The sequence below is a fragment of the Centrocercus urophasianus genome, unplaced genomic scaffold (assembly GCF_019232065.1).
Source record: "Centrocercus urophasianus isolate 14NV4802_14NV808 unplaced genomic scaffold, USGS_Curo_1.0 seq_2, whole genome shotgun sequence".
Taxonomy (NCBI): domain Eukaryota; kingdom Metazoa; phylum Chordata; class Aves; order Galliformes; family Phasianidae; genus Centrocercus; species Centrocercus urophasianus.
The window spans coordinates 40,942-63,964 of record NW_024884755.1 but is presented as its reverse complement, the minus strand read 5'-3'; the positions used below and the strand labels follow the sequence as shown (position 1 = coordinate 63,964).

The 23,023-nt window shown below is 54.4% G+C and overlaps 3 protein-coding genes across 3 annotated transcripts; 1 reads left to right on the top strand and 2 right to left on the bottom strand.

Annotated features, from left to right (window-relative positions):
* Positions 1-995: 995 nt before the first annotated feature.
* CTRL (chymotrypsin like) lies at positions 996-3,096 on the bottom strand. Its single transcript, XM_042821660.1, has 7 exons — positions 2,543-3,096; positions 2,323-2,426; positions 2,157-2,236; positions 1,928-2,009; positions 1,667-1,847; positions 1,395-1,528; positions 996-1,237 (listed from the first exon to the last, which is right to left on the bottom strand). The coding sequence occupies exons 1-7, from the start codon at positions 2,592-2,594 to the stop codon at positions 1,076-1,078; spliced, it is 795 nt and encodes a 264-aa protein (XP_042677594.1). The 5' UTR covers positions 2,595-3,096; the 3' UTR covers positions 996-1,075.
* Positions 3,097-3,166: 70 nt separating this feature from the next.
* EXOC3L1 (exocyst complex component 3 like 1) lies at positions 3,167-11,814 on the bottom strand. The gene is made up of 14 exons (XM_042821659.1): positions 11,574-11,814; positions 11,229-11,462; positions 10,226-10,386; positions 9,188-9,407; positions 8,264-8,924; positions 8,024-8,141; positions 7,719-7,844; positions 7,410-7,510; positions 6,947-7,057; positions 6,696-6,825; positions 5,583-5,705; positions 5,152-5,307; positions 4,787-4,911; positions 3,167-4,323 (listed from the first exon to the last, which is right to left on the bottom strand). The coding sequence occupies exons 2-14, from the start codon at positions 11,269-11,271 to the stop codon at positions 4,137-4,139; spliced, it is 2,262 nt and encodes a 753-aa protein (XP_042677593.1). The 5' UTR covers positions 11,272-11,462; positions 11,574-11,814; the 3' UTR covers positions 3,167-4,136.
* A 212-nt stretch (positions 11,815-12,026) lies between these two features.
* Positions 12,027-22,854, top strand: E2F4 (E2F transcription factor 4). The gene is made up of 10 exons (XM_042821661.1): positions 12,027-12,203; positions 13,484-13,593; positions 14,020-14,181; positions 14,465-14,508; positions 16,738-16,799; positions 17,141-17,426; positions 17,620-17,811; positions 18,320-18,367; positions 20,546-20,590; positions 20,881-22,854. The coding sequence occupies exons 1-10, from the start codon at positions 12,027-12,029 to the stop codon at positions 20,994-20,996; spliced, it is 1,242 nt and encodes a 413-aa protein (XP_042677595.1). The 3' UTR covers positions 20,997-22,854.
* The last annotated feature ends 169 nt before the right edge of the window (positions 22,855-23,023 follow it).

Genomic DNA, 23,023 nt, shown 5'->3' with positions numbered 1-23,023 from the left:
TGTCCTGTTCGCTCCTAACGAAGCGCCTGGTTCTGTGCCTTGCCTTTGGGCCCTGTCTTTACAGACCGTCTCATCGAATGAGGTCTGAAGCGTTGTAATTAGTCTGTAAGGTTCTGGTTAGAGTGTACAGAGCTATTTATTTTGTGTACTCGGTCTGTTAAACACAGCAATGTATCCTGTGTACCCCATTGCTGCAGTGTGCTTCCTTCTGGCTCGTGGCTGCTGCTCTGGGGTTGTGGATGGTGGCAGGATGGGTGCTGGGAGCTGCTCAGCCCTCTGGAGGGACTGTGGGCTGGGTGAGTTGGGTACTTCCTTTTGGAAATGACAGCTTTGTGTGTCTTGGGCCACTTCTTCATTGTTACCTGGCTACAAGGGCTGGAGAAATGCCCTGCTTTGCTCACGACTCTCTGGTTTCTCACTTTTTAGGACCAATAGGAAAGCCCATAATAGAGTGAAGCGTGCTTCTTGTGAGCCACATCCTGCTGGAGGGGCCAGGGCAGCAGCAGGGGTGAAGGTGAGCAGAGAGCTCTGCAAACAACCACAGAAAGCGGCTTCTCCTGCCCACAAACCCCCCATCCCCACATCCCTGACTGCCTTTAGAGCCACATGGAAGCTGGCTAAAGCTGACAAAGTGCATGCTTGTTCCATGTGGCACGTCATACTTCAGTACTGCTGAGCAAAGGCACAATCCAGCTATTCCTATGGGCCGCCATGCTGCCACGTGCCCTGGGGCTTTGAGACACCCTGGTCTTCCTTCTCTGTGCCACATCCCCATGCCCAGCTCTATTTCCAGCTGACAGGAGCCAGCCCTTCATTCCCAGAACGCAGCCCTTTGCTCCCACACCATACAGGACTCATATCAGGATGCCCCTGCTCATTTGCATTCCCATACTACTTTAAAGGCTGGGCTAAGACTTTTTTCAACCCCTGTGCACATCCTGCGCTGCGCTGCACCACAAGAAGAAAGGAGCAGGGCTGGCCACAAGCACATGCTTTACTACTGTGCAACAAAGTGAGCCTCGCTTTGTGCTCAGCCCTGTGCTGGCACTGCTGGAGCAAAGCGATCCCCACAGCTCTACCCCTGGGCCACAATTTGGTCGATCCAGTTTCGGAAGTAGCTGACGCGTGTGTAGACAGCAGGCGTGCGGACGTTGCAGTTGCTGTTTCCCCAGGAGACGATGCCAATCAGAGTCCAGACGTTCCCACTCTGGTACACGAGGGGACCCCCGGAGTCGCCCTGCGGGGATGAGAGCTGCAGTTTAGGGATGGCCCCATCCCTACCAGTCCCAGGACTTTGCTCCAAACGGGTTCCTACCACCCCAGTCCCTAAGATGCTTGAGCTCAGAGTCTCCAAGTGCAACACCCCACCGTCCTCCTTGTTCCAGGCTCCTCACCTGGCAGGAAGAGGCTCCGGCCCCCCCGGCGCACAGCATGGCGCTGGTGATGCTGGTGCCCCAGTACCGCCGGCACTGGCTCTGCGAGACCAGGGGCAGAGAGACCTGCTGCAGGCGTGACGCCAGAGCGTTGGCTTTTGGAGGAGAAAAAAGCTGTGTTACTCACTGTTACTCACATATGTCTCCCCATGTGCTCACCAATGGATGCAGTCATGCACTGCTACCCTCCCAGCACAGTAAGAGCCCCCCCCCAAGAGCTGCAGGGTACCTACAGGTGGTGCTGATGCGTCCCCAGCCGGTGGTGACGCACTGCTGGGTGTCAGACAGAGCCAGGTTGGCAGCAGCCAGGCAGACGGAGGACACACGGGAGCCCAGCTGGGCGGCCGAGGAGAGCTTCAGCAGCATGATGTCGTTGTTGAGGGTGTAGGCGTTCCAGTTGGGGTGCGTGACGGCCTGCCGAGGGCACAAGCACTTCGTCCTGGCCATGGGGCAGAGCTGCAGTGCCCTCCCAGAGCTACAGCCACCCCGCTCACCTTCGACACGGTCTTCACCTGGACAGACTCAGACTGGGAGTTGAGGTTGTATTCCCCAAGGACGACGACGTGGGAAGATGGGCTGCAAGACAGAGGGGTTGGGGGTCCTGCAGCACCACCGGGAGGGAGTGGCGGGCTGCTCGGTGCCCTCGAGGCTGTGCCCAGTGTGCCTCGACCCTGTGCCCATCCCCAGTGTCCCCAGTGGGGTGCGGAGGGCATCGCTCCTTACTTGAACTCGCAGTGGGCGGCTGTGACCACCCAGTTCTTGTTGATCAGAGAACCGCCGCAGAAGTGGGATCCTGAGCGGGTCTGGGAGGAAAGGAAGAGGAGGAGCTGGGGGTGGGCAGGGGGTACCCTCACAGCAGCCCATGCATGGGAATGGGACAGGGATGTACCTGCAGGGACACCTGCCAGGGCCAGGAGCCGGACACTGCATTCTGCCCATTGATGATCCTCTCACTGTACCGCACCGAGGGGCTGATCTGGGGCTCCCCGCAGCCTATGGAGGAGCATGGGAGGGCTCAAGGCTCGTGCCCACAGGCATCTCCTGCACCCCGAGGACCTGCCTGCCTCCTGTGCAGGAGGACACGGACACCTGCCCAGCGTTGGGCTTACCTGAAACAGTGCTGGCCAGGGCCAGACAGATGGCTGCCCACAGGAACGCCATCCTGGGAATACATGGCAGTGCCCCAGGGCTGCTGGCTTTATAGCAGCTGGGAGCTGTGTGGCTCGTGGCCAGGCAGGGCAAGGTCCTGTCCTGTCCCAGCTGTGGGCAGTGGTCCCTCCAGGCTTGTGTGAGAGCTGTTCTTCCCCCATGCAGCAGTGATACGGTGGCCTGGCAAGGCGTTGTCCCAGCTGGATGTTCCCAGAGCCCAGGGTCACCTTAGGTACAGCCCTGTGCAGGTGAGCACATCCCAAGGCCAGGTGGGGCAGACAGAAGCTTTCCCAGGCAGTCGGGAGCCATGGAGAGCAGGCAGCAAGCCCTAGGGAGGACAGCGGTCTTCTCCTTGAGCTCATCACCTCTGAGCCCTTCCTGCAGGTGCCTGATCCCTCTGCTCCCTAGGCCTGAGTGCTAGGGAGTAGTCTGATTTCCCCCAAATCCCCCATCACCATCCTGGGCTTACTTGAGTGCCAGGAGCCATCCCTGGAATAATGCTGAGCATGGGGATGCGTTCCCTGCTCTGTGCTCCCCATTCCCTGCTCCCCTGAGGCACATTGGCCAGACATAGCCAGGTAAGCTATTGCAGAGCTCAGGTCTTTATTATTGGCATTGGTGCCATACAACAGCAGTGGGATCAGGCCCATCGTAAGGCAGAAAGAATGGCAGAGCATAGAATTCAGCCCTTCCACTGCCCAAGATGCCTGCAGGGCTGGCAAAACAGTGCAGGCCAGGCAGGAGGAAGTGGCAAAAGAGAGCTGTGCTGCTCCAAGGAAGCAGAGCACACAACATGCTTCTGCTCCTCACCTTCCCCTGGCATATGAGGAAAAGAGGACCAAGGGATGGAGAGCAGCAGAGGATGACTGTGCCCAGGGAGGTCTGCCCATCATGGAGAAAGCTGAGACTCCATTCACATTCTCTCAAGTACTGAAGTCTTGGACTTTGATGCTATTGTAAATGTTGACCAGAGAGCTTGGGCAGGTCACCAGAACTCTGATCTGTCCCTCCATGCGAGCAGGGAGAGAGTTGGTGGCAAGAGCTCCGTGTGTTCCTTCTCCTCTCTGGTCATTAGCCATAGTGAGCCGGCTGAGATCCATGGAGGACCCAGCTGGTCCTGTAAGACCCTGTAAACCTGGGACTAGCAGTGCTCCAGTTTTGGAGCTGTGGTGAGAAAAGAACCAACGCACAGGTCACTCTGGCTGCCTGGATGCACCAGAAATTGCTGCAGCCCCAAGAGACTTGGCTTCACCCCAGCTGTAGCCCCCTGTCCTTCGCTCTGTTGATCCTCTTGTTCTCTTGGCAGTAAGCTAGACCTAAGCAGCCTTGATTTTCTCCTGAGCCAGGTCTCCTAGGTCTGCTTGGAGGGTAACAGCTCAGCAAGGCAAGCTCAGAGCAGGATGGCACGTATCCAGACTGTCCCAACACAGGGCAAGGTGTGGGGATGCCGTGCATCATCTCCGTTCTCCCCACACACCGCCTTGGAGCTGTCCTGTTCGGTCCATACGTCGGTGGGGCAGTGGGAAGCAGGGCTGCTGCAGGCAGTGCGATGTCTCAGGCACACTTGGCCTTGCGCAGGCAGAAGGGCAGCTCAGGTGCAGGAACCAGGATGGTGCTGAAGATGGGCCGGTAGCCTTCGGGCAGAGGCTGGGGGTTCTGTGCCATCATTTCCAGCACCACGTGTCTCACATCTTTGGAGATGTCACCCCGGAGGTCCAGCAAAGTGGAGATGTGCTCATCGCTGGGCAGAGAGCAGGAGGTGAGCAGGGAGCAGCTGGCTCACAGTGCCATGAGCCCTGCTCACGTCCCTCAAACCTCCCGTGATCCAGAGAAGCTGAGGCTGGGGAGAGCTGGAACTTCAAACCAGCTGATTTTTTTAATCGGCTTGAAAGTAACCCCATAAAACTTCAAGTTTTCATCTTGGCATTTCATGGGTTTTGGACAATTCTGACATTTCCAATTAGGTGATTCATGATTTCTCACCGTTTTGATGACTAAATATGGACAAGTGAGCACCACAGCAGAACTGCCTTTCCCTTTACATCTTTGTCATTGGGTTTTTGCAGGAACCCCTCAAATTTGGGTCATGGCAAAAAGAAACCTCACAAAGGAGGGAGCCCAGGTTTCTGCATGCTCTCCAGCCCAAGCCTGGCTCCACAGAGCAGTCATGCTCAGTCACAGGTGAGCAGAGCTGGGCTTCCTACCTGACATCGGGGTACTTGGTGATGAAGCCCAGCACCTCCAGGCTGAGTAGCGCTGGATCTTTGAGGCAGATCAGCTCCCGCAAAGCAAACACGGCCTCCAAGCTCTGCTGGCTCCTGTCCAGGCCCTGAGAAGGGGGAGTGTGACATGGGTGAGCTCCCAGCCAGTTCCCTCCCATCTTGGCCTCACAACTACCCTAAGTGTAACAGCTGTGCATGGGCTGATGCAATTCTCCATCTGCTGTGGGCTGCAGGAACAGCTCATAGCTCCTTGCGCTCACCTCGCTATGGGGCTGCCCCAGGGCTTGTGCAATGCCCCTCTCTCACGGCCCAAGCCCAACTCCCCACCACATTCAGGCATCCCTCACCAGGCTGCAGAAGAGCTCCCGGAGCTGCGTGGCGTCCTGCAGCAGGCGGTCACAGAACTGGCCCCTCTCCTCCTTGCTCTTGCACACCATCTTCTTCTGCATGAGTGCCCTCAGGTATTGGCTCGCCACCAGGAGCTCACTCTCCATCAGCAGGAGCTGAGCACCAGGGCAGAAGAAAGCTGTTAGCTCAGGGGGTTGACAGTGAATTGCCCAGAAGGGAAAGCAGGCAGAAAGGCATCTGAATTTGGAGCAAATCTGTGTGATGGTGCCCTGTGGGATGCTCTGGAGGACATGGGCCCTCCAGCAGATCTCTATTCCCCTCCCAGCACCCTTTGGGCTGTGTCCTGAGCCCTAGCACCGCAACCAACTGCCCAACACCCTCATCCTGCAAACCAGCAGCCCGTCAGAGGGAAGCCATGCAATAGCTGTACCGAGAAGGCGGGCTTCCTGACGTGGGAGAAGTCCTTTGTGTATTTGTCGATCACTTCACACATGCTGTTGACCAGCTGGGACCCCAAGAGCCACTTGCGTGAAGGCAGCTGCACGTAGAAGGGCTGAAACGAGCACAGGAGGAGCATCAGGTGCCCTGCACTGCATTGCTCTTGTAGCAGCTCCCAGCTGAAGAGAGGCACGGCATCCCATAGCACCTGCCCTCCTGCAGCTCGCTGAAGCCTATTGCTGCCAGAGGGCCCTGCTTGGCAAAAGCCAACATAAAACAGTGATCTACATCAGGAAATGGATGGGAAACATGAGGACTGTCATTCTTGGGTCTTCCTGATGCTCACAGGTCAGTGTTTTGGGACTTTACCTGACTTCACTGTTGCTGCTGGGCACTGCACCACAGCCAGCACCTGAGCTCTGGGGCAGCAAGCTGCTCCTCACACACTTGCTTTTGGCCTGCCCTGATGCAGTTCTAATTTCTGCTCCTTTTGCTGTGTAGACATAACATGTTTTTGGCTGGGGGCTTTTCCTCCCCTGCTGTCCTTGTAGGCAGCATCTTCCTGCCTAACAGCACAGTCTCTCTGCAGTGTGGCAGTCTCCATGCTGCCTGTGAGTGTTTCACCCTTTAGCTGCTCCTTTGTTTCTATGGCATTCGCCTTCCAGCCCTAAATAGCAATGCCATTAGTTTTTCCAGATTTGTTCCAGGAAAGCTAAATTTGACTATGCTGGCAGGAAACGACTGGGGCAGTCACGCATGGGTTTGTATCCTCTGCACGGATGTGCTCTCTCCTTGGTTTTGTGCCACAAAAGAGCCACAGAAAAGGAGTGCAAGGGAGCCCAGGTGGGCTGTGTCTCCCCAGCCCTGTCAGTTGGTGGGTTTGGGGCCATATGCCATGGTGATACCGGGTGGTGTTGGCAGGCTGGTGTAGATTATCAATGTCTGGGAGCTGTGTTTGAGGGATGATAGCTGGCTGAATGCTGCTCGCTAGCACGGAGCACGTGGCCTATAAGCTAGGCAGGAATAGACAGAGTAGTAATAGTGCTGTTCTTGCTGGTGAGGGATCTTTGCATCCCCAGCAGCCTTGGGCTGTGGATAAACATACCTGTAAGTCAAGGAGCAGCTCCTCCAGCAGCAGCTGGCAGGCTTTCTTCTGCATCTTGTCCAGAGCAACCTGGAGAGATGCAGGGACTTCTCTGCAGGCAGCATTGGGGTGCAGAGAGGGGATAGAGGAACTAGGAGACCGAGAGAGAAGGGAGGGGACAGTTAGCCCAGGAAGGGCAGGAGGATGGAGAACTTGTGGCTTCCTTGTGGTGGTGGGGTTATTCTGAGAGGCAGCCATGAGGCATGCATTACCTGAGAGCCAGGTTGTTGTTGAGCATGGCCAGGAGGTAGGGGACGTAGTGCTTGGGTACGGTCCGATCCTTCTGGTGCTCCTTTCCACACTGCACAAGGACTTCCCTCAGGCTGCAACACAGCCAGTGATCCGTGATGGGCAGGCAGAGCTCCTGCCACAAAGCCCAGAGCTGGGATGCTGCTGCAGCACCTGGGGGAACGTGGGCTTCCCACAAACCTCCCAGCTCACTGCTGCCAAGCTGGCAGTGGCCTGTTCTTGGGCAGCATCAGATAGCTGGACCCACTTTGGACCCCTCAGGGGTCCAGAGCAGGGCTCAGCACCACCAGAGAGGCACTTAGGGCAACAGGCCCTGGGATCTGGTGGCCCCCATGAGCTGGGACACAGCCCCATGGTAGAAAGGCTGTGCTGTGGGGACCCAGGGTCTGCAAGGATAGGCAAGGGTGGGAGGGGGGCTCCACTGACCGTCCCAGAAAAGCCTCGAGCTCCTCCAGGGCCATGTTGTAGACCTTCTGCTGCAGGGAGTCTGTGATCAAGGAGGCTACCTGGATATTCTCACTCAGCATCTGCGCAAGGAAAGGAGAGTGGACGTAAGGTCAGGGGCCACGATGCCTTTTGGGGTGCTCTGAGCATGGCCTGTCCCAAGCTGCACCGCAGAGAACACTGAACACAAGAGAAGAGGGGAGCCACAATGAGATCAACGCGGCCCTGAACAAGCAACCAAAGCAGCAGGGGCAAAAGTGCCTGGGCTCGACCACAGTGCTGGGCACTCACCTGCACGACAATGACAGGCAGGGCAGACTGGAAGAAGCCCTGATGGTCCATCTCAGGTTCCTCTTCTCTGAACCACTCCTTGAACTCCACCTCCAGGGTCCTCTGCATCCACTCGATCACGCTCGCCTGTGGGATGGATTCCCACCACAGCCAGTCCCAAAGTCAGCTACCAACACCCCCAGAACCAACACGCAGCCCAGCAGTGAGCCCCAGCCTCATGCCACGGGCTCCTGCCGCTGTCAGAGCAGGTGGCTGCATGATGGCCATGCCTGAGAATCTGCACACATGCTGCCCTGCTTGCTCACCTTGACTTTCTCCACATATTTCCTCTCTGTCTGATCCACAAGCTCAGGGGAGATCAGGGGGCCCAGAGAAGAAACATCCACTTCTGGGAGGAGGTCAGGGTGACCCATCACCTCCGGGCTGAGGGCAAAGGTGGGACAGGGCTGTGTTTGCCTGCAGTTTCTACATCTGCCCTCCCCGTGGTCCCCAGAGGCTGCGTGTTGGTGACAGCCTGGTTCCCTGCCTGCGAGGCAGGTGCTGACCTGGGGTACATGCGAAGCACCCACTCGAGGAGGAGGAAGAGTGCCTGTTTGTCCAGGTCCTCTCGGAGGATGTCCTGGAGGTGGCTACTGAGGGCCCGGTGGTACGTGGCAGTGCAGACACTGAGGATGTTGTAGTGTGCTGGGACACACTGGACCATCAGGTCCTTCACCACACGCAGCTCGGACACGATGTCCCTCTGCAGTGCAGTGAGGTGCCTGGCCAGCCCCGGACCTTCAGCATCCATACGGATGGCATTAAAGTGAGCTGCTGTGATGGTCTCCTGGAGAACATGGTAAAACTTCTGCCTCCAGCCCTTCGGGCGGCCAGGGGGCAGGAAGGTGGCATCCAGGAGTAGAGTGTCATCTATTTTCTCCTCCCGCTCAATGATCCTGATGGCGGTGACAAAGAGAACTGGGTCTTCCCGCACCAGCTGCAGGCTGCTGCTCACGATGCTCCACAGCTGCTTGGCCAGGCTCTCGTTGAGCTCTTGCAGACAGCTGAAGTAGGACAACACAGTTGCCTGGGCACTGGAGAGCCCACGAAGGTGCAGCTGGGAAAGGATATCATCTCGGAGGTGCTCCATCATCATGAGCTCTGCATGGGCCTCCAGGAGATGCTGCCCACGGAGCAGCTGCAGGGCATGGGAAAAAACCTCGTGGACTGTGAGAGGAGAGATGCCAGGATTGAGCACAGGGTGTGGGCACAGGTTAGAGGGAGATCACGAGGGGAAGGTGCTCCTGGGAGGACAGTGCTGGGAGGCAGGGGCATCTCCATCCACAGACTTTCCAGGCTTTTCCAACTGGCAAAGCCTGCACAACCTGCTCTGACTTTGCCACCAGCCCCGAGCAGAGCCCAGGGTTGGACTGGAATAACTCCAAGTGAACTTCCAGCCTAACTCCATATGGACTGGGCCAGTGCCCTACCTGAGAAGAGCTGGGGCAGCACCTGGACCACCGAGGCCAGCTGCATGTGCTCTGCCATCAGCGCCCGCATCTGCTGGAGGTCCTGGAAGCGATCTGCGCAGTCGAGCAGGGCCCACCTTGCTGCCCCCATGTCCTGGCACACGCTTTGCACCTCCTGGACCGCTGACCGCAGTTGCTCCAGTCCAGTGCTCACCCCCTCCAGGTAAGACTGCACAGTTGACTGAGGAGCAGAAGAGGACAGAGGGGCAGCAGAGAAGCTCTTGAAGGCTTGCACTGTTTGCCCCCAGCCCTCTCATTACACTCTTGCATGCCCTTTCCCAGCCCCAGAAGCTCAGATTTGCCTCTGCCACTATGCTGTCCCCACTCACTATGATCCCAAGTACACACAGCATCAAGACAGCTCCTCCAGCAGCAGGAATGGCCAGTTTCACCCCTTCAGAGTGCACTGTGTCACAGTTTACCGTGACTGTTTGCGAGGTTTGGGGTGCCCAATGGCTACTATGCATGAGGTGAGAGAAGGGAGGGCATCCCTTTCGGGTTACCAAGGCAGCAGGGTGAGCAGTAACTAGATGTCTCCTTTCAGTTTTAAAACCATTTCCAAAATCAGAATAATCAGACTGCTCAGGTTATGCAGAAAGGGTCCACAGTGTCACCCTGATCAAGGAGGTGTGTGCCTCCCTTATCTATGTGTGCAGAAATACTGCTTCTCCTGTGTGGGCTCAGCAGGCAGGGATGGGGCTGCCTCCTCCCAGCCATGGGGAAGGGGATGGGATCACGATGGGGAGCACCGTGTCCCACACGTGGGATGTGCTGAACTCCCTTAGTGCATTGTTCTACAGGACAGACAGAGGCAGAGGAGGCTCATTTTGAGTAGGGCAGGGGTGGTACCAAATCCTAAAGAACTAAATCTAAACAACTTGGCTCCCACCAAGGACGAGATTTTTCCCAGAAGTGGAAAAAATGATGATTCCACACAGAAGACCCTGGGGAGGTGTGAAGCTGTGAGCACCGATTGGGTGGAACACGACAAACACCCACCTTCAGCCGGGACTGGATGGAGCTGTTCCTCTGTGTCTCTCTGTTTCGGTAGTGCCCGAGCCCCTCCAGTTTCTCAGGCCGATAGAACACCCCTGAAGCCCATTTCAGAGCAGCTCCTCTCGCTAACTTCTCAGCCTTTTCCACCTCTGGCCACTCCTCATCTGGGGATGAAGCCAGAGGTTAATGAGCAAAACGAAGCCTCTCCTTGCAGGGCAGGAAAGGCCCCTGAGGCCAGAAACAGGAAACCATTGTGAGCGGATGTTCAGGCACACACAGATATGGGAAACTGGACTCCTTGCAAGGCTGCAAGGAGACATCCTGGGAGGGCTCCCTGACATCCCACAGCCATGGATGGGGCCACGCAGTGGACAGCAGGCTGCCCTGAGGAGCTGTCATCCAACCCACCAGCTCGGGGTGCCACCCTGAGGTGACCCAGCATGACAAGGACAGGTTGCCCAAGGGGGTCTCGTGCCACCTGGGCAGGCAGTGAGTCAGCAGGTGGCACAAAGAGTTGGCACTGCCTGTCCATGTGGCACTCCTGGAGGCGGTGGTGGCTCTGCTGTGCTGACAGAAGCAGACCCAGGCTCCTGGCCTCCTCGGTGTTCCAAAGGCACCTGATGGGCTGCGTGGGGCTGTCTTCACAAAGAGTCCAAACAAAAGTGTCCAAAACCACACCAAGGGCTGAGGGTTGTGACCCAGCCCATCTCCAGGGCTCGATTCACTATTTGGTTCATCGTTTCCCCCCCCTCTCCAGAACTAGGGCTCCCTGTACCCCCCCAGGAATGCCACCCTGTCCCCAGCCGAGCTCCCCTGCAAGGACACCGCTGGGGCTGGGGGCTTCCAAGGAAGAGCAGCGCATCCCTGGAGGGTGGGGAGCTCCGAGGGAAAGGCTGCAGCGTAGGGAGAAGGTGGCAAAGCAGGGACTGGGGGATCGTGAGGAGCACGGAGCGGCAGCCCTCCTCCCCTGCCCAGCACCAGGGGGGTGCTGCATCGTCCCCGTTACCTGTAGGGCTCGCGCAGCGCTCGTCCTTTGCCGACATGCCCATGGTCTTACCGCTGCTGTACGCACACGAGCGGGGCTGGACCGAGAGGAGGAAGCCGACGGCCGTTTCCTCCGGCACACGGCGATCCTCAGGGGCTCATTGTGTTCCCGAGGACGCGCTCAGGATGTCGGGGCCGGAGGGGGAGCAGGGGAAGGAGGACGGACGTAAAGAACCGCCACAAGGCACGCGGCCCCCTATGGTGCAGGGAGGGCCCTGAGTGCCCCCCGTGGCTGCTGGGTGCCCAGGGGTTCTGCTTTGTGCTGGAGCTGAGCTTCCCCGACGCTTTGTCTGAGGTGTGAGCTCACCACGAGGCGCAGCGGGGGTTTGGTGCGTTCACGAGGTATGGGAAGGTGGCCGGGCGATGGCTTGGAAGGCTTGGGGACACGAGTTGACCATGGCTGCCTTGGTTAACGAGGAACGGGATGTCCTGGGGCCACCGACCACCTTCTCAGGGTTACGGTGAGGTGGTGCATGGGACGCTCGAGCATCCCTCGCCCGGAGAAGCGGTGGGCTCAGGCATCGCACACCGCCCCAATTCCGCCCTGCAGCCCTCGGAGGGGGATGAAGGCACCATCCAGAGGCTCGCAGCAGCCCACAAAGGAACCGGGAATCCCGGAGCAAAAGCCGCCCCGCCCCGCTTTGCCCCCCTTCCTTCCCCACGTGGCCTCCGCGCGCTCCCCGCCCCACACCGGAAGTTCCCGTCATGCTCCTCGAACCGGAAGCGGAAGCGCGGCGGGCCCGGAGCCGGCGGCGGGCAGATGGCGGAGTGCGGGCCGCAACCCCCCGGGGCTGGAGGCGGCGGAGGAGGAGGCGGTGGCGGTGGGAGCGGAGGTGCCGGGGCGCCCAGCCGGCACGAGAAGAGCCTGGGGCTGCTCACCACCAAGTTCGTGTCGCTGTTGCAGGAGGCCAAGGACGGCGTGCTGGACCTGAAGCTGGTGCGGGGCTGCTGGAGGCTGGGGAGGCCCGGCCGGGGGCACTGCTGTGTGAGGGGGGAGAGTGGGGAGGGGGCGGGCCGCACGCTGGGGCTGCTCTTGTGCCACCACCCTGCTGCTGCTGCACGTCCCGTGCTCTGTGTCTGTCTGCTCGTGTGGCCCGTCGGTTCTTTTCCCGTCACACAACGCAGCCTTCTGCACCGTGCCCTCCGAGCAGAAGGAAGGCTGCCGTGGGCTGCTCCACCTCTGGCACAGGTTGTCTGTTTAGGCTGTGGGGGAGCGTTGGGTGAATTTGCCTTGCTCTTTTTCGAGACCTCCGTGACGGAGGAACTCTGCCTGTGTGGTATGCATAGCACTTTAAAGCTAAGCCTTTTCTACATGTGAAACTCCACTGCGGTTTATAGAAACCACTCTAAGGTGGATGTGTGTGTGAGCAGCAGAGAGCGTGCTGAAAGCGGAAAGCCTGGGGCAGTCCCCTGGCTGCTGAATGCTGTCCTCTCCTGTGCCAAACTGCCGTCTCCTTGGATTTGGGCAGAAGAGCAGCATTCCCTAAGCTGTCAGTTCAGTGGGGGTCGTGTTTGTTAGTGTAATTTGTGAAGGGCCACTGTAGTCCTGGAGTGTGAGAGAAGAAAGTCATTTCTGCACTGTCCTCTGTGTGACACCACTATACGACTGGCATCAGTTCAACTCTTGCTAGTGCTACACTGTCATCTGGAAACAATATCAGCACCACCTGGTGCCTCCTGAATGTGAAGGGAGGGTCCTTCAAAGGGTCAGAATCACAGGATTGTAGGGGGCTTCTGGAGTTTGTGTAGTCCATCCCCCCTGCTGAAGCAAGTCCCTGGACTAGAATGCACACAAAGGCATCCAGGTGGGTTCTGAATACCTCCAGAGAAGGAAACACACCTCAGCCTTTTGGGCAGCCTGTTCCAGTGCTCTGTCCTTGCACCCACGCTTACTGTCCTCCTTGTAGCCATTTCCAGAGGACTCTGCCTCCTGACATTGTGTCTGTTCTCTATGAGGTGGCATCAGGTTTGGATATAAAAGGCCTTTTGAATGTCAGCTTTGCTAAAGTGTTGTCAGTCAGCCCTTTACATTCAGATTCCCATCTCCCCTTATTTTGGAGGAGCACTGAACACTGAGGCTGCCAGGCTTGTAGCCCTGCCTTGCTGCTGCAGTGTGGAGTGGTGAGCAGACAGCTTGGTCAGGAATTAATCTGGCAGGCAGGAAAGAGAGAAACATGACTGAGAGTTTGGAGTTTAAGTGTCTGACTTCTCTTGCAGGCTGCAGACACCTTGGCAGTGCGACAGAAACGACGAATCTATGATATCACAAATGTCCTGGAAGGGATTGGGCTGATTGAGAAGAAATCAAAGAACAGTATCCAGTGGAAGTGAGTGACAGAGAAGGTTTAAAGTCATTCGTGGGTCCATTCTGGTCCAAGGTCCTGTCTTCTGGGTGCCTTTCTGCTGATTTCACAGTGGCCTGTGCTGATGGTAGTGATGAGGAATGCTGAAGTATGTATGGCACATCACTTTTACAGCAGAGCTGTTATTTAGGTGCAAACTATTTCCATGTCTTGAGTTAGAAAAGATACCTTTCATGGTGCTGGAGGTGGGGGAGAGCCCTGCTGGGCTGCGGGGTGTAGGAGGATGCACTGAGTGGTGCTGTGCTGGAAGATGGTGTGGGGCTGCAGGTGAGATTCTCTGGCCTTGATGTGTGATGGAGGGGGCAGGAGGGGAGGTGGCAGCTCTCAGAGGCTGGATCTTTTTGGTTGCTCTGTTAGCTGATGCATGTCACTGCTGTTTGCTCTGCACAGAGGGGTGGGTCCTGGCTGCAACACACGTGAGATTGCTCACAAACTCATTGAGCTGAAGGCAGACATAGAGGACCTGGAGCAGCAGGAGCAGGAGCTGGAGAAGCAGAAGATGTGGGTTCAGCAGAGCATCAAAAATGTCACAGAAGACGTGCAGAACAACTGATATCCTTTTGTCAGCTGGATTTTGTTAGTCTCAGGGCTGGAAGGCAGGAGCTGGGGCTGGGCTGGCAGTGCTCTGCTGGGAGCACCTCATGTTGCTGGAGGTCATGCCCCCTCTGGAAAGGGTGAGGAGGTCGTGCCCCCTTCTGGAAGCAAAGGAGCACTGCCCAGTGTAGGAAATAGCTTCCTTTGCAGCATTTCTTGTGTTCAGAAAGGAAGGAAACTCCAGGTGCCCTTTGAGTTCTGTCTTCACAGGACTGCAGCCTTTCTCCTTGACCTTCCAAACGCTAGCTTATGTGACACATGAAGATATCTGCAAGTGCTTCACAGGTGAGGAAATGGTGCTGCGTCATAAAGATGTAATACTGCAGTCCTGTCAGCCTATCCCAGCTGCTTTTCTTTCTCCAAGAAAGAGGAGGCAGCACATCCAGGCTTAGGCCTGAGCATGGGCTGCCCAGTAAGCATTGTGGAAACTATGGTTCAAGCTTTGCTGCCATCCTTTGGTTTGGGAACCACTGAATTGCAGCTTTGTTGTCACCAGAAGAGGTGAGGGAGCAGGAGGTGTCCTCATCCTGTTGCAGTGTTAGCTGCAGGGCCAGAAATATCCCGTGTGCAGTGTGGCAGCCTTCTCAGCTGTAGCAGTGTGGATTCAGAGCTGCTTTCTGCTTCAGTGAATGCCTGTCCTCTCCTGACCCTCCACAACCTACATCTGCTTGCTTGCCTCAAACAGTTCAAGGTGGAAGCTGCTTATCCTGCCCAGCCAGCTGTGCAGACCCTTGTCTGACTGCTCACCTCTTCCAAGCTGTCTCCTTACCCTGCACTGCATGTTTTTCCATGTCCCATCTTTCCTTTCTTGCACTGTCCTTGTTCACCAGACTTTATCCTGCTCGAGTTCCTGCTGCTGATTCATGTGCACCAGCCCTTGCTTTACTGTTTCTTCTGGTTTAAGGGCGTGCTTCTTGGGGGCAGGGGTTGTTTTCAGTTTGACAGTGCTTGGGGCCAGATAGTTCATAACAGCCTGCAGGAGCTTCCTGGAGACCAGCAGACAGATTATTGCTTGGTTGACTGAGCATTTTGCATTTTTATTGCACCTGTTTTTTCTGAAAGAGTTTGCATCTGAATTCAAACTGCACCAAAAAGCACAGAGAAGATGAGAGCTTAGCGAGGACAAGTCTGAAATCCTTTGGAACAGAAGCCTGAGCCCTGTTTTCCCTTTGTTTGGTGTGTGCCCAGTTTTGCTGCATGAATATTCCTTACACAGAGTGTCTGACTCCCCCTCCTGCCAAGTCTGAGCCTTGCAGAGGTTCTGTGTCAGAGCTCTTGTGTTGGAAGGCTGAATTTTAGCCCCTTTTTTATTCTTGCTGACTGTGATCAAAGACATTTTCTCCGAGTTAGGACTTGAAGCTTTGCTTGCTTGTACTCTTGTCAAATACGAATTCTTTATCTGAATTTAAAATAAATGAGAATATTTAGTTCTTAGTGACTGGGAAACGTAATTTTGCCTTCTGTTGTGATATGCTTTGTGCTTGCAGAATCAAAAAGGAAGTGGAAACACTCTGTGCACTGATTGTTTTGTGAAAATATTTGGGACTCAGCTATCAGGAGAGATAGAAGGGCAGTGCCTGTGCTGTAGAGGCGTTCGGGTCTCAAAGCTTGAGCTTTCTTTGGGCTCTGCTGTGCCTTTTCAACGTCTTCTAACAATACTTTCCTTAAGGACAGATTTGTTAAAGAAATCCCATCTTATTATTCACAAATCTTGTACTTCTAATCTGGCTGATCTGACAGCCTGTCTGAAATAGAAGGATGTGCTCTTCTGCTGTCTGCTCTGTGGGTCTTAGAGAAGATTATGAATGGAGCTTCATGCAGGATATTGGTGAAGTGTGTGCACAAGCCACACCAAGCATTCACACTGAAAGCTGCTGTCTGCTTGGCCTTAATGTGCCTGATGTTCACAGCACTGGCATTTCCCCATTCACATTTCTCATGCTAAATGTAAACCTGGATGCGGAATGGAAGCTGCTCATCTGGCAGTGCTGTGTTCTGAAGGAGCTGCAGGACTTGGAAAGGAGATGATGCTGTCAGCCTGGCTCCTTGTGTCTCCATGCAGGGGCCAACACAGCCAGCACCAGGCAACTCTTGCTGATAGAGGCAGGGGAGCATTGGTTTCAGGTGCTGGTACACGTGAGGCTGCTGTGCTGTTAGCTGTCTCTGCTGTGTGCTGAGGGCAGCTCTTCCAGCCGTGTGCTGTTCTGTTCACAATTCAGATTGGGGAAAATGATGAGTGAGTCCTGTGAAGGAATTTGCTGGAAAAAAAAAAAACAAACCTTGATTTTTTTTTTTTCTGAAGGGTTGCTTGGAAAGTTTTCCAGGTTCTTTATGCCCTCAGGGTTGGTACATTCAGAGCTCTACAACATGTTTAGCAGCTGGAGTGGGTGTCAATGGCAATCCTCCAAGGGAGAGAAAGCTGGGTGGACTTTGGGAAGTGCAGGAGATGAGGGGCTCTCTGTCAGCATGGGAACAGCCTGTGCCCTCTGAGTGCTGACCAGTCTGTTTCCACAGGAGACACCCTCCTTGCCATTCGAGCCCCATCAGGCACACGCCTCGAGGTTCCCATCCCTGAGGTGAGTGATAACTGCATGGATAGAGAGCAGCTGCGTGCTGTGTGTGTGTTCTGGGGGGGTGCTGCTGGATCGAGCAGGCTGAGAGTTGGAAAGGAGTCGGTGGTCGTGGTTTTGGTGGAGCTGGAGGAACCGTCAGCTCAAGGATGGCTCCAGCTATCAAATAGTTGCCAAGAAGCTGTCATTTGGAAGTGCTTCAGTAAGTGCAGGAGCTCCAGAGAGAGCTGTTGAGAGGTGAATTGTCTTGACCTGCCTGGACAGCACGTCTTGCCACTGGGAAACTCCTCTTCTGTTTGGAAAGAGCTCTTCATGTACGTCTGTGTTTTGCTTCTGACTTTCCTCAGGGCCCGAGTAGGCAGAAGAAATACCAGATCCATCTGAAGAGCACCAGTGGTCCAATTGATGTTCTCTTAGTAAACAAGGACGCTTGGAGCTCTCCTCCAGTAGTGCTACCCGTCCCACCCCCTGAAGACCTCATCCAGTGCCAGGCAGTAGCACCCTCAAAACCACAGATCCCGCCGCTCGCCCACTTCCAAGAGGCATCTGTTCCCAGCAGCACCCAGCCCTCAACGCCAACACCTTCCAGCACTCAGGATCACAGCCCTCCTGAGCAGAAAGACACGAGCACAGGTGAGAGGGATGTTGCAGAGAGCAGAAATGGGGTGGCTGCTCTTCAACAGGGCAACGTGCACCTGGGCACACGGCGCTCTCAGCACCTGGCCAAGGGAACACCTGTGTGTTTGCTGCACCAAACCTTAGCTTTCATCTTAGTGGGACTGGGTGTGCTGATGGAAATCCTGTGTGTGTCTGTGGCTCCTTCCAGAATGCAGCATCTCAGTGGTGGAGTCCAAGAGCAGCAGTGACCTCGACCCCCTCAGCAATGTGTCTGCACCCAGCAGCCAGACAGCCAGGCTGGACACACAGCTGCTGCAGTCCTCTGCCTCTCTGGACAGCAGCTCTGTCCTACCCAGCCCCTCTGCCTCCTTTGAGCCAATCAAACCTGATCCTGCAGGAAGTGAGTATGCACCTGGTTTGTCTGCCTCTCCAGCTTGTGCCACTGGGGGCGAGGGGGTGGCTGCTGGCCCCAGGGAATCGAGCTGAACTCTGCTCTGCCTCTGCTGTCAGCCAGATCCATCAGGAGTGAATAGGCATTTCCTTGGGGGAGAGAGCCCACGGCTGTGTGAGGGTGCTGGGGGACCTGGCGTGGAGGGGACATGTCATGTCTGGTGCCACACCACTGCCTGTGATGGCAGTACTAGAAAAGCCACAAGAGATGCTCGCGTGATGTCTGTGCTGTTCTAGGTGGGATCATTCCCCTTCAGCCCCTTTTGTAGTGCGAGCTCTGAGTTTTGAGACTGTGAAGTCTTCACTAGCAGCACTCTTGTTACTTGTTAGATTATTAGGAGAGTCCTAGCCTTTGTTTTTCTCCTTTACTCAGAAGTGCTTTATCAAGGCAGTGGGTGATAAAGCTGTAAAGATGCTTCATTTAACAACGTAAATCATTTGGTTTGTTATATTCACAGTGCTGGAGCTTCCCAAAGAGCTGTCAGAGATGTTTGATCCAACGAGAGGTACGTTCACAGCCTGAGCACAGCCTCATTCTGCACCAGTCCACCCACAGTTTGTGTGAAGTTTACTCATGTCTCTTAATGTCTGTTTTATTCACTCCCTATTGGATTATTTTGCAGATGTGTTTTTGTAAGGTGCTTATGGTAGCTGCTAGCTCTCTCCTTGTAGCTGGGCACTCTTTTTTTCTGTCTTCATATTACCAGCAATGTTTCTGTTCAAGTTTCCCATACAGCATACAGATGAGAGCTTTTCAGGCTCCGTGCCAGCACTAATCTGTGTTCTGCCTTCCCACACTCCTCTCCCAACTTGCCTGCACCATCTACAGCTACCAGCAAAATCCCTGTTAGTCTCGTTTCGACTGTAGCCTGCCCAAGGCTGATCCAAGCAAATAATCTGAGGAGATCATCTGCTGTCCTTGAAATACCCTTAGTGGTTTTAGGGCTGCAGCTGGGGAGGGGATGCTGTTACTTGTGTCAGTTCTGCCTCTGTCCAAGCTAAGTTTGACTGTTGCTTCCTAATGATGGGCTTTGGGCTAAGGGCAGAAGAGGTGCAAGGTGGCAGAATTTGATCTAACATAAGCCTAAACTGGGAAGCATATATCTGCATGTGCACACCTGGATTCCAGTCTTTCCTTTCAGTGCTGTTGTAATTCTTCCTGGCCTCGGAGCATGGCAGAGCTGAGTGCACACAAGCACTTTGTGGTGGTGACAGAACGTGTCACAGTTGTTCCTCAGAGTCCCTGGTTCTTTGTGAAAGTAAAGCTTTTGCTTTAAAAACCCCACAGCCCTAAATGTCACAGTCAACCTGGAGAACACCATTCCTCTGTGCTCAGCCCAGCACCAGGGAATCCACTGCTGTAGACCATGAGGTCTTGGTAATGACTGAACAGGTCTGAAGAGCAAAGCTTGTTCTTTGTGGGGTGGAACATAAGGTGCTGCAGGGTGCAAACCTGTGGAGAAGGTACAGCTTAACCCAAACTAATTGCTATGGGACTCTGTGGACACTACTGTGAAGGAAAAGTTTGCTATCTGCAGTAATGCATGCTGTTTCATGGATATTCCTCCTGGTTTGGAGGAGTGAAGTTCAGATCCAGGAGCGAAGGTGTAAAGGACCTTGCTTGTTTTACCCTCATCTACTGAAGAAGGTCTAAAAATACAGATTCTGTATTTTACTGCTGTGTATTTTAGCTAGTATCATTCCTCTCTGGTTACTTCTAGTTGAAATCCTCTCATCTCACAGCGTGGAACTAGGCAGGTAGGTTCCTGTCCTCCAGGAAATGGCCTGCAGTGAATCAGCATCTTGAAGATGGGCTCATCTGAGTTCCTTTTGTGAAAGATCACCCTGGCCAGGCTGATTGAGATTGTCACTATTTAACTTGGTGAAGTGAGAGAGGGATTCAGAATGTTGTTTCCAAACACTTAGCTTCTGAAAGGGAAAAGATCTGTTTGCACATGCTTGGCCTGGCTGCTTGCCTGCCAACCTTTCAAGTGTTTCGTGGCTCTGCTAGCCAAGATCAACATCACTGGAGGAAGGAATGACATTTTGGAGATAATTTTTGTTTATAGCGTTGTGTGGGCAGTAGAGTAGAGAGCAGTTAATGGCCCATTAGGGGAGGATATGCAGAGCTCAGATGTTTGCTGGAGGGCAACCAGCCAACCTACCATGGCATATCACAGCTGTGGAGTGAAGGGATCCAATTAGGAGGGACAAATCTGGAGGAAACTGGAGACATTGATTAGTTTTGCTGCTTCTGGAACAGCTCGTCTCTCTTTCTTTTTTTTCCTCCCCACTCTAGCAAAGCCAGTATGTGTAATTGAGGAGTGCATCAGGCTTTACCACCTCAATTTCAGATGCGTGTGGGAGAGTTTCCCTTGGGACTGCAGCTAGCACACCACTGCAGGGATCACCCTTCAGGTGAAAGCACCGGGCTTGTGGCTGAGCTAAGCAGGAAGGAACCTGCTGTAGAATCTGTTGGTGCTGCCTGCGTGGCCCAGCACGTGTGGTTCCTCTGGCCAGGGCAGGAGGCTGAGCTTCCTGCTGACACAGCCTGCACTCACCTCGCCTTAGTCCAAAAAGGGCTGGCATGGAGAGGACCAGAAAAACTGGGAAGGGTGGTGAAACTACGCACACACACAGCTGAAGTCAGAGTGCATTGCTTACTGTGTTTGTCTCTTCCCTAGAATGCATGAACTCTGAGCTGCTGGAGGAGCTGATGTCATCTGAAGGTGAGTCTCAAGAGTTTTCCCCTCATGGTGTGGCCTGTCTGAGGGAGAAAACCAGTCCTGTGTGCCTTTGTACAGGTGACAGCCTTGTTCACAGCCTTGCCCTCATGGTTCTGGGCTCAGGGCATGGTTCTCACTGTTAGGCCAGGCTGTGAGTGATGCACGAGGAGCAGATGAGCCTCTTCAGTGCTGCAAGGCTGATGAGAAGCAATCTCAGAGATCCCACAGCTTGGCTCCGGGCTGGCTGTGGGAGTGCTGAGCCTTGTAACCAACTGCTGGCTTTTCTCTCCTAGTGTTTGCTCCCTTGCTCCGCCTCTCCCCCCCTCCTGGAGATCACGACTACATCTACAACCTGGATGAGAGCGAAGGCGTCTGCGACCTCTTCGACGTGCCTGTCCTTAACCTCTGACTCCTCAGCGTGGCTGTGAGCCTCGCACACACAGACCCTTTTGTAACTCTTTGGAAAGCATCTATTTTTGGATTCCTTTTGTGCTAGAGCTCGACGAGTGAGCGAATCAGAGATACTCTCCTATGAACTCAGAACCAAGAGATGTGGACTCGGGGGCCGGGAGCCTCCCCGTCACTTCTTTCTCCTCCTGTCTCTCCCGTGCAAGGACTGAGCTCGCCTCGCTGCGTCTCCCTCTTCACTGGATTCTGGGCATCGCTTCAGAGGGTCTGTGATTTGTTGAGTTTGCCCGGGTGCCTCTCCAAGCTTCCTCAAATCTGCATGCCTTGGTTTTCCTGCACTCCTAGAGGCACTTTGCACCTCCTAGGTACCAGCTGCTACACGGAGCCCTGATAGCACGGTCGGTTCACAAGCCCGGAGGTAGTTAGTTTCAATGGGGGTGGTTATATCCTAGAATGACATCAACAAAAAGCAAACCAACGGCACCAAAAGGTCCATTTGTTCCAGTGACTCCAATCCAAGCTAGTTTGTTTGACAAGACAAAGCACTTTTCTCTGTTGGCTGCCCCTCCCAGTAGGACAGTAGCTGAGCTGAGAGTTTCCCTGCTGTGCTTCAGCAGGAATGCCTGGTTCTGCCGTGGTGGTTGCTCACCTGATGCACAGCCCAACAGCTGTGCTGTTCCTGCAGGGCTGAAGAAGGGTGCCAGTATTAATGTTTTCTTCTTATGAGTTGCTTGAAAGGTTAAGACTGATCCAGCTGGTGCCTTTAAGGTATTCCAAGTACATCAGACGCCGCTCGCATTACATCTAGCTATTCTCCAGCATTGCACTTGAGCCTTCAACTGTTGTAAAGGCGACCAAGCAGGAATGATTCAACAGTACTTTGCCACGACGAGTTTCACAAGTGTTGTCAAAATAGTGTTTTGTTCCCCCCCCCCTGTTTTTTTTCCTCCTTAGCATGTGCTCAGGGTCGGCCTTCCTATGGATATGAATTTGCTCTGGTGTTCATACTGTGCTCCCTGAGCCTGTAGGCAGGTTGCTGCACAGCGCAATGCCTTGCTGTATCTTTTTGGTCATGAGATTGCTCTTTAATGGAAGGTCTGTTGAGGTGGCTTTGGAGTGTTTTATTTTTCTTTCTTTCTTTTTGATGAGCAGCCATGGAGCCCCGTGCATTTCTTTTCTTTTCTTTTTTTTTTTTTTTTTTTTTTTTTTTGCTGTTGTTGGAGTAAAAAGCCCTCCTGGATCTGTTGTACTTTTTAAACCCCAACGTTGCTTTTGGGTCAGATTCGACTGTCAGTTTTGCACATCTTCCTGCCAGCCCAGCAGTCGCTGCCGTCCCACGGAGCCTTTCCTGCTCTGCAAACTGCCATAGGGGGAAGGCCAGCTTCTCACAGCCAGCACCAGCAGTGATGGATACGGGACTCAGTGCTTGGCAGCTGCAGAGGTGAGGCTGTATGCTCGATTCCTTTCTTTCCAAAGCATCTCCTGGTGTTGTTTTGCTCTCTGTGGGGCTCCTCCAGCAGACCTGCTCCTTTCTGCGCCGTGGGATGCAGCAGCACCCCGTAGGAAAAGCGCAGTGAATCCGATAGGAATGGACAACCTGGAATCCTTTCTGTTTGATGGCAGCGGGCAGCACAGTGGGTGAGATGGGGACGTGTGGGTGCTGAGCGTGGAGCCCACGTGCTGTCCAGCAGCCTGCCTTCCCTCTGTCGCTCCCAACCTTTGCTCCCTCAACGCGTGAACGATCGCCACTGCTTTGGAGAAAAAGAAAAAAAAAAGGAAAAAAAAATGTAGAGAAGATTAACAGATGAACTTTGATTCCTATATAAAGATTATTTTTATACTTTTGTTGGTTTTTTGGGTTTTTTTTTTTTTTTTGTTTTTTTTTTTTTTTTTTTTTTAAAGGAAAATTAATTGTAATATTTGTACAGTTGTTGAGTGAATAAACGAACCCTTTCCAGAGGCTGTGCTGCTCCTAGGGATGGACAGGATGGGATGGGACAAGATTGGGATGGATGGAATGGGATGAAG

Bases quoted from the DNA above. Each gene is read 5' to 3' on its own strand.
- EXOC3L1 (XM_042821659.1), bottom strand. From the start codon at position 11,271: ATGGGCATGTCGGCAAAGGACGAGCGCTGCGCGAGCCCTACAG. The intron at 7,511-7,718 runs GTGAGTGCCCAG...TTCCTTGCGCAG, and splicing joins TGCCTGTCATTGTCGTGCAG to ATGCTGAGTGAGAATATCCA. The intron at 5,308-5,582 runs GTACAGCTATTG...CCTGGTGCTCAG, and splicing joins TCAGGAAGCCCGCCTTCTCG to CTCCTGCTGATGGAGAGTGA.
- E2F4 (XM_042821661.1), top strand. From the start codon at position 12,027: ATGGCGGAGTGCGGGCCGCAACCCCCCGGGGCTGGAGGCGGCGGAGGA. The intron at 17,427-17,619 runs GTGAGAGGGATG...GGCTCCTTCCAG, and splicing joins GCAGAAAGACACGAGCACAG to AATGCAGCATCTCAGTGGTG. The intron at 18,368-20,545 runs GTACGTTCACAG...TCTCTTCCCTAG, and splicing joins GATGTTTGATCCAACGAGAG to AATGCATGAACTCTGAGCTG.
- CTRL (XM_042821660.1), bottom strand. From the start codon at position 2,594: ATGGCGTTCCTGTGGGCAGCCATCTGTCTGGCCCTGGCCAGCACTGTT. The intron at 2,010-2,156 runs GTAAGGAGCGAT...TCTGTCTTGCAG, and splicing joins GCCGCCCACTGCGAGTTCAA to CCCATCTTCCCACGTCGTCG. The intron at 1,529-1,666 runs GTAGGTACCCTG...CTCCTCCAAAAG, and splicing joins GGGACGCATCAGCACCACCT to CCAACGCTCTGGCGTCACGC.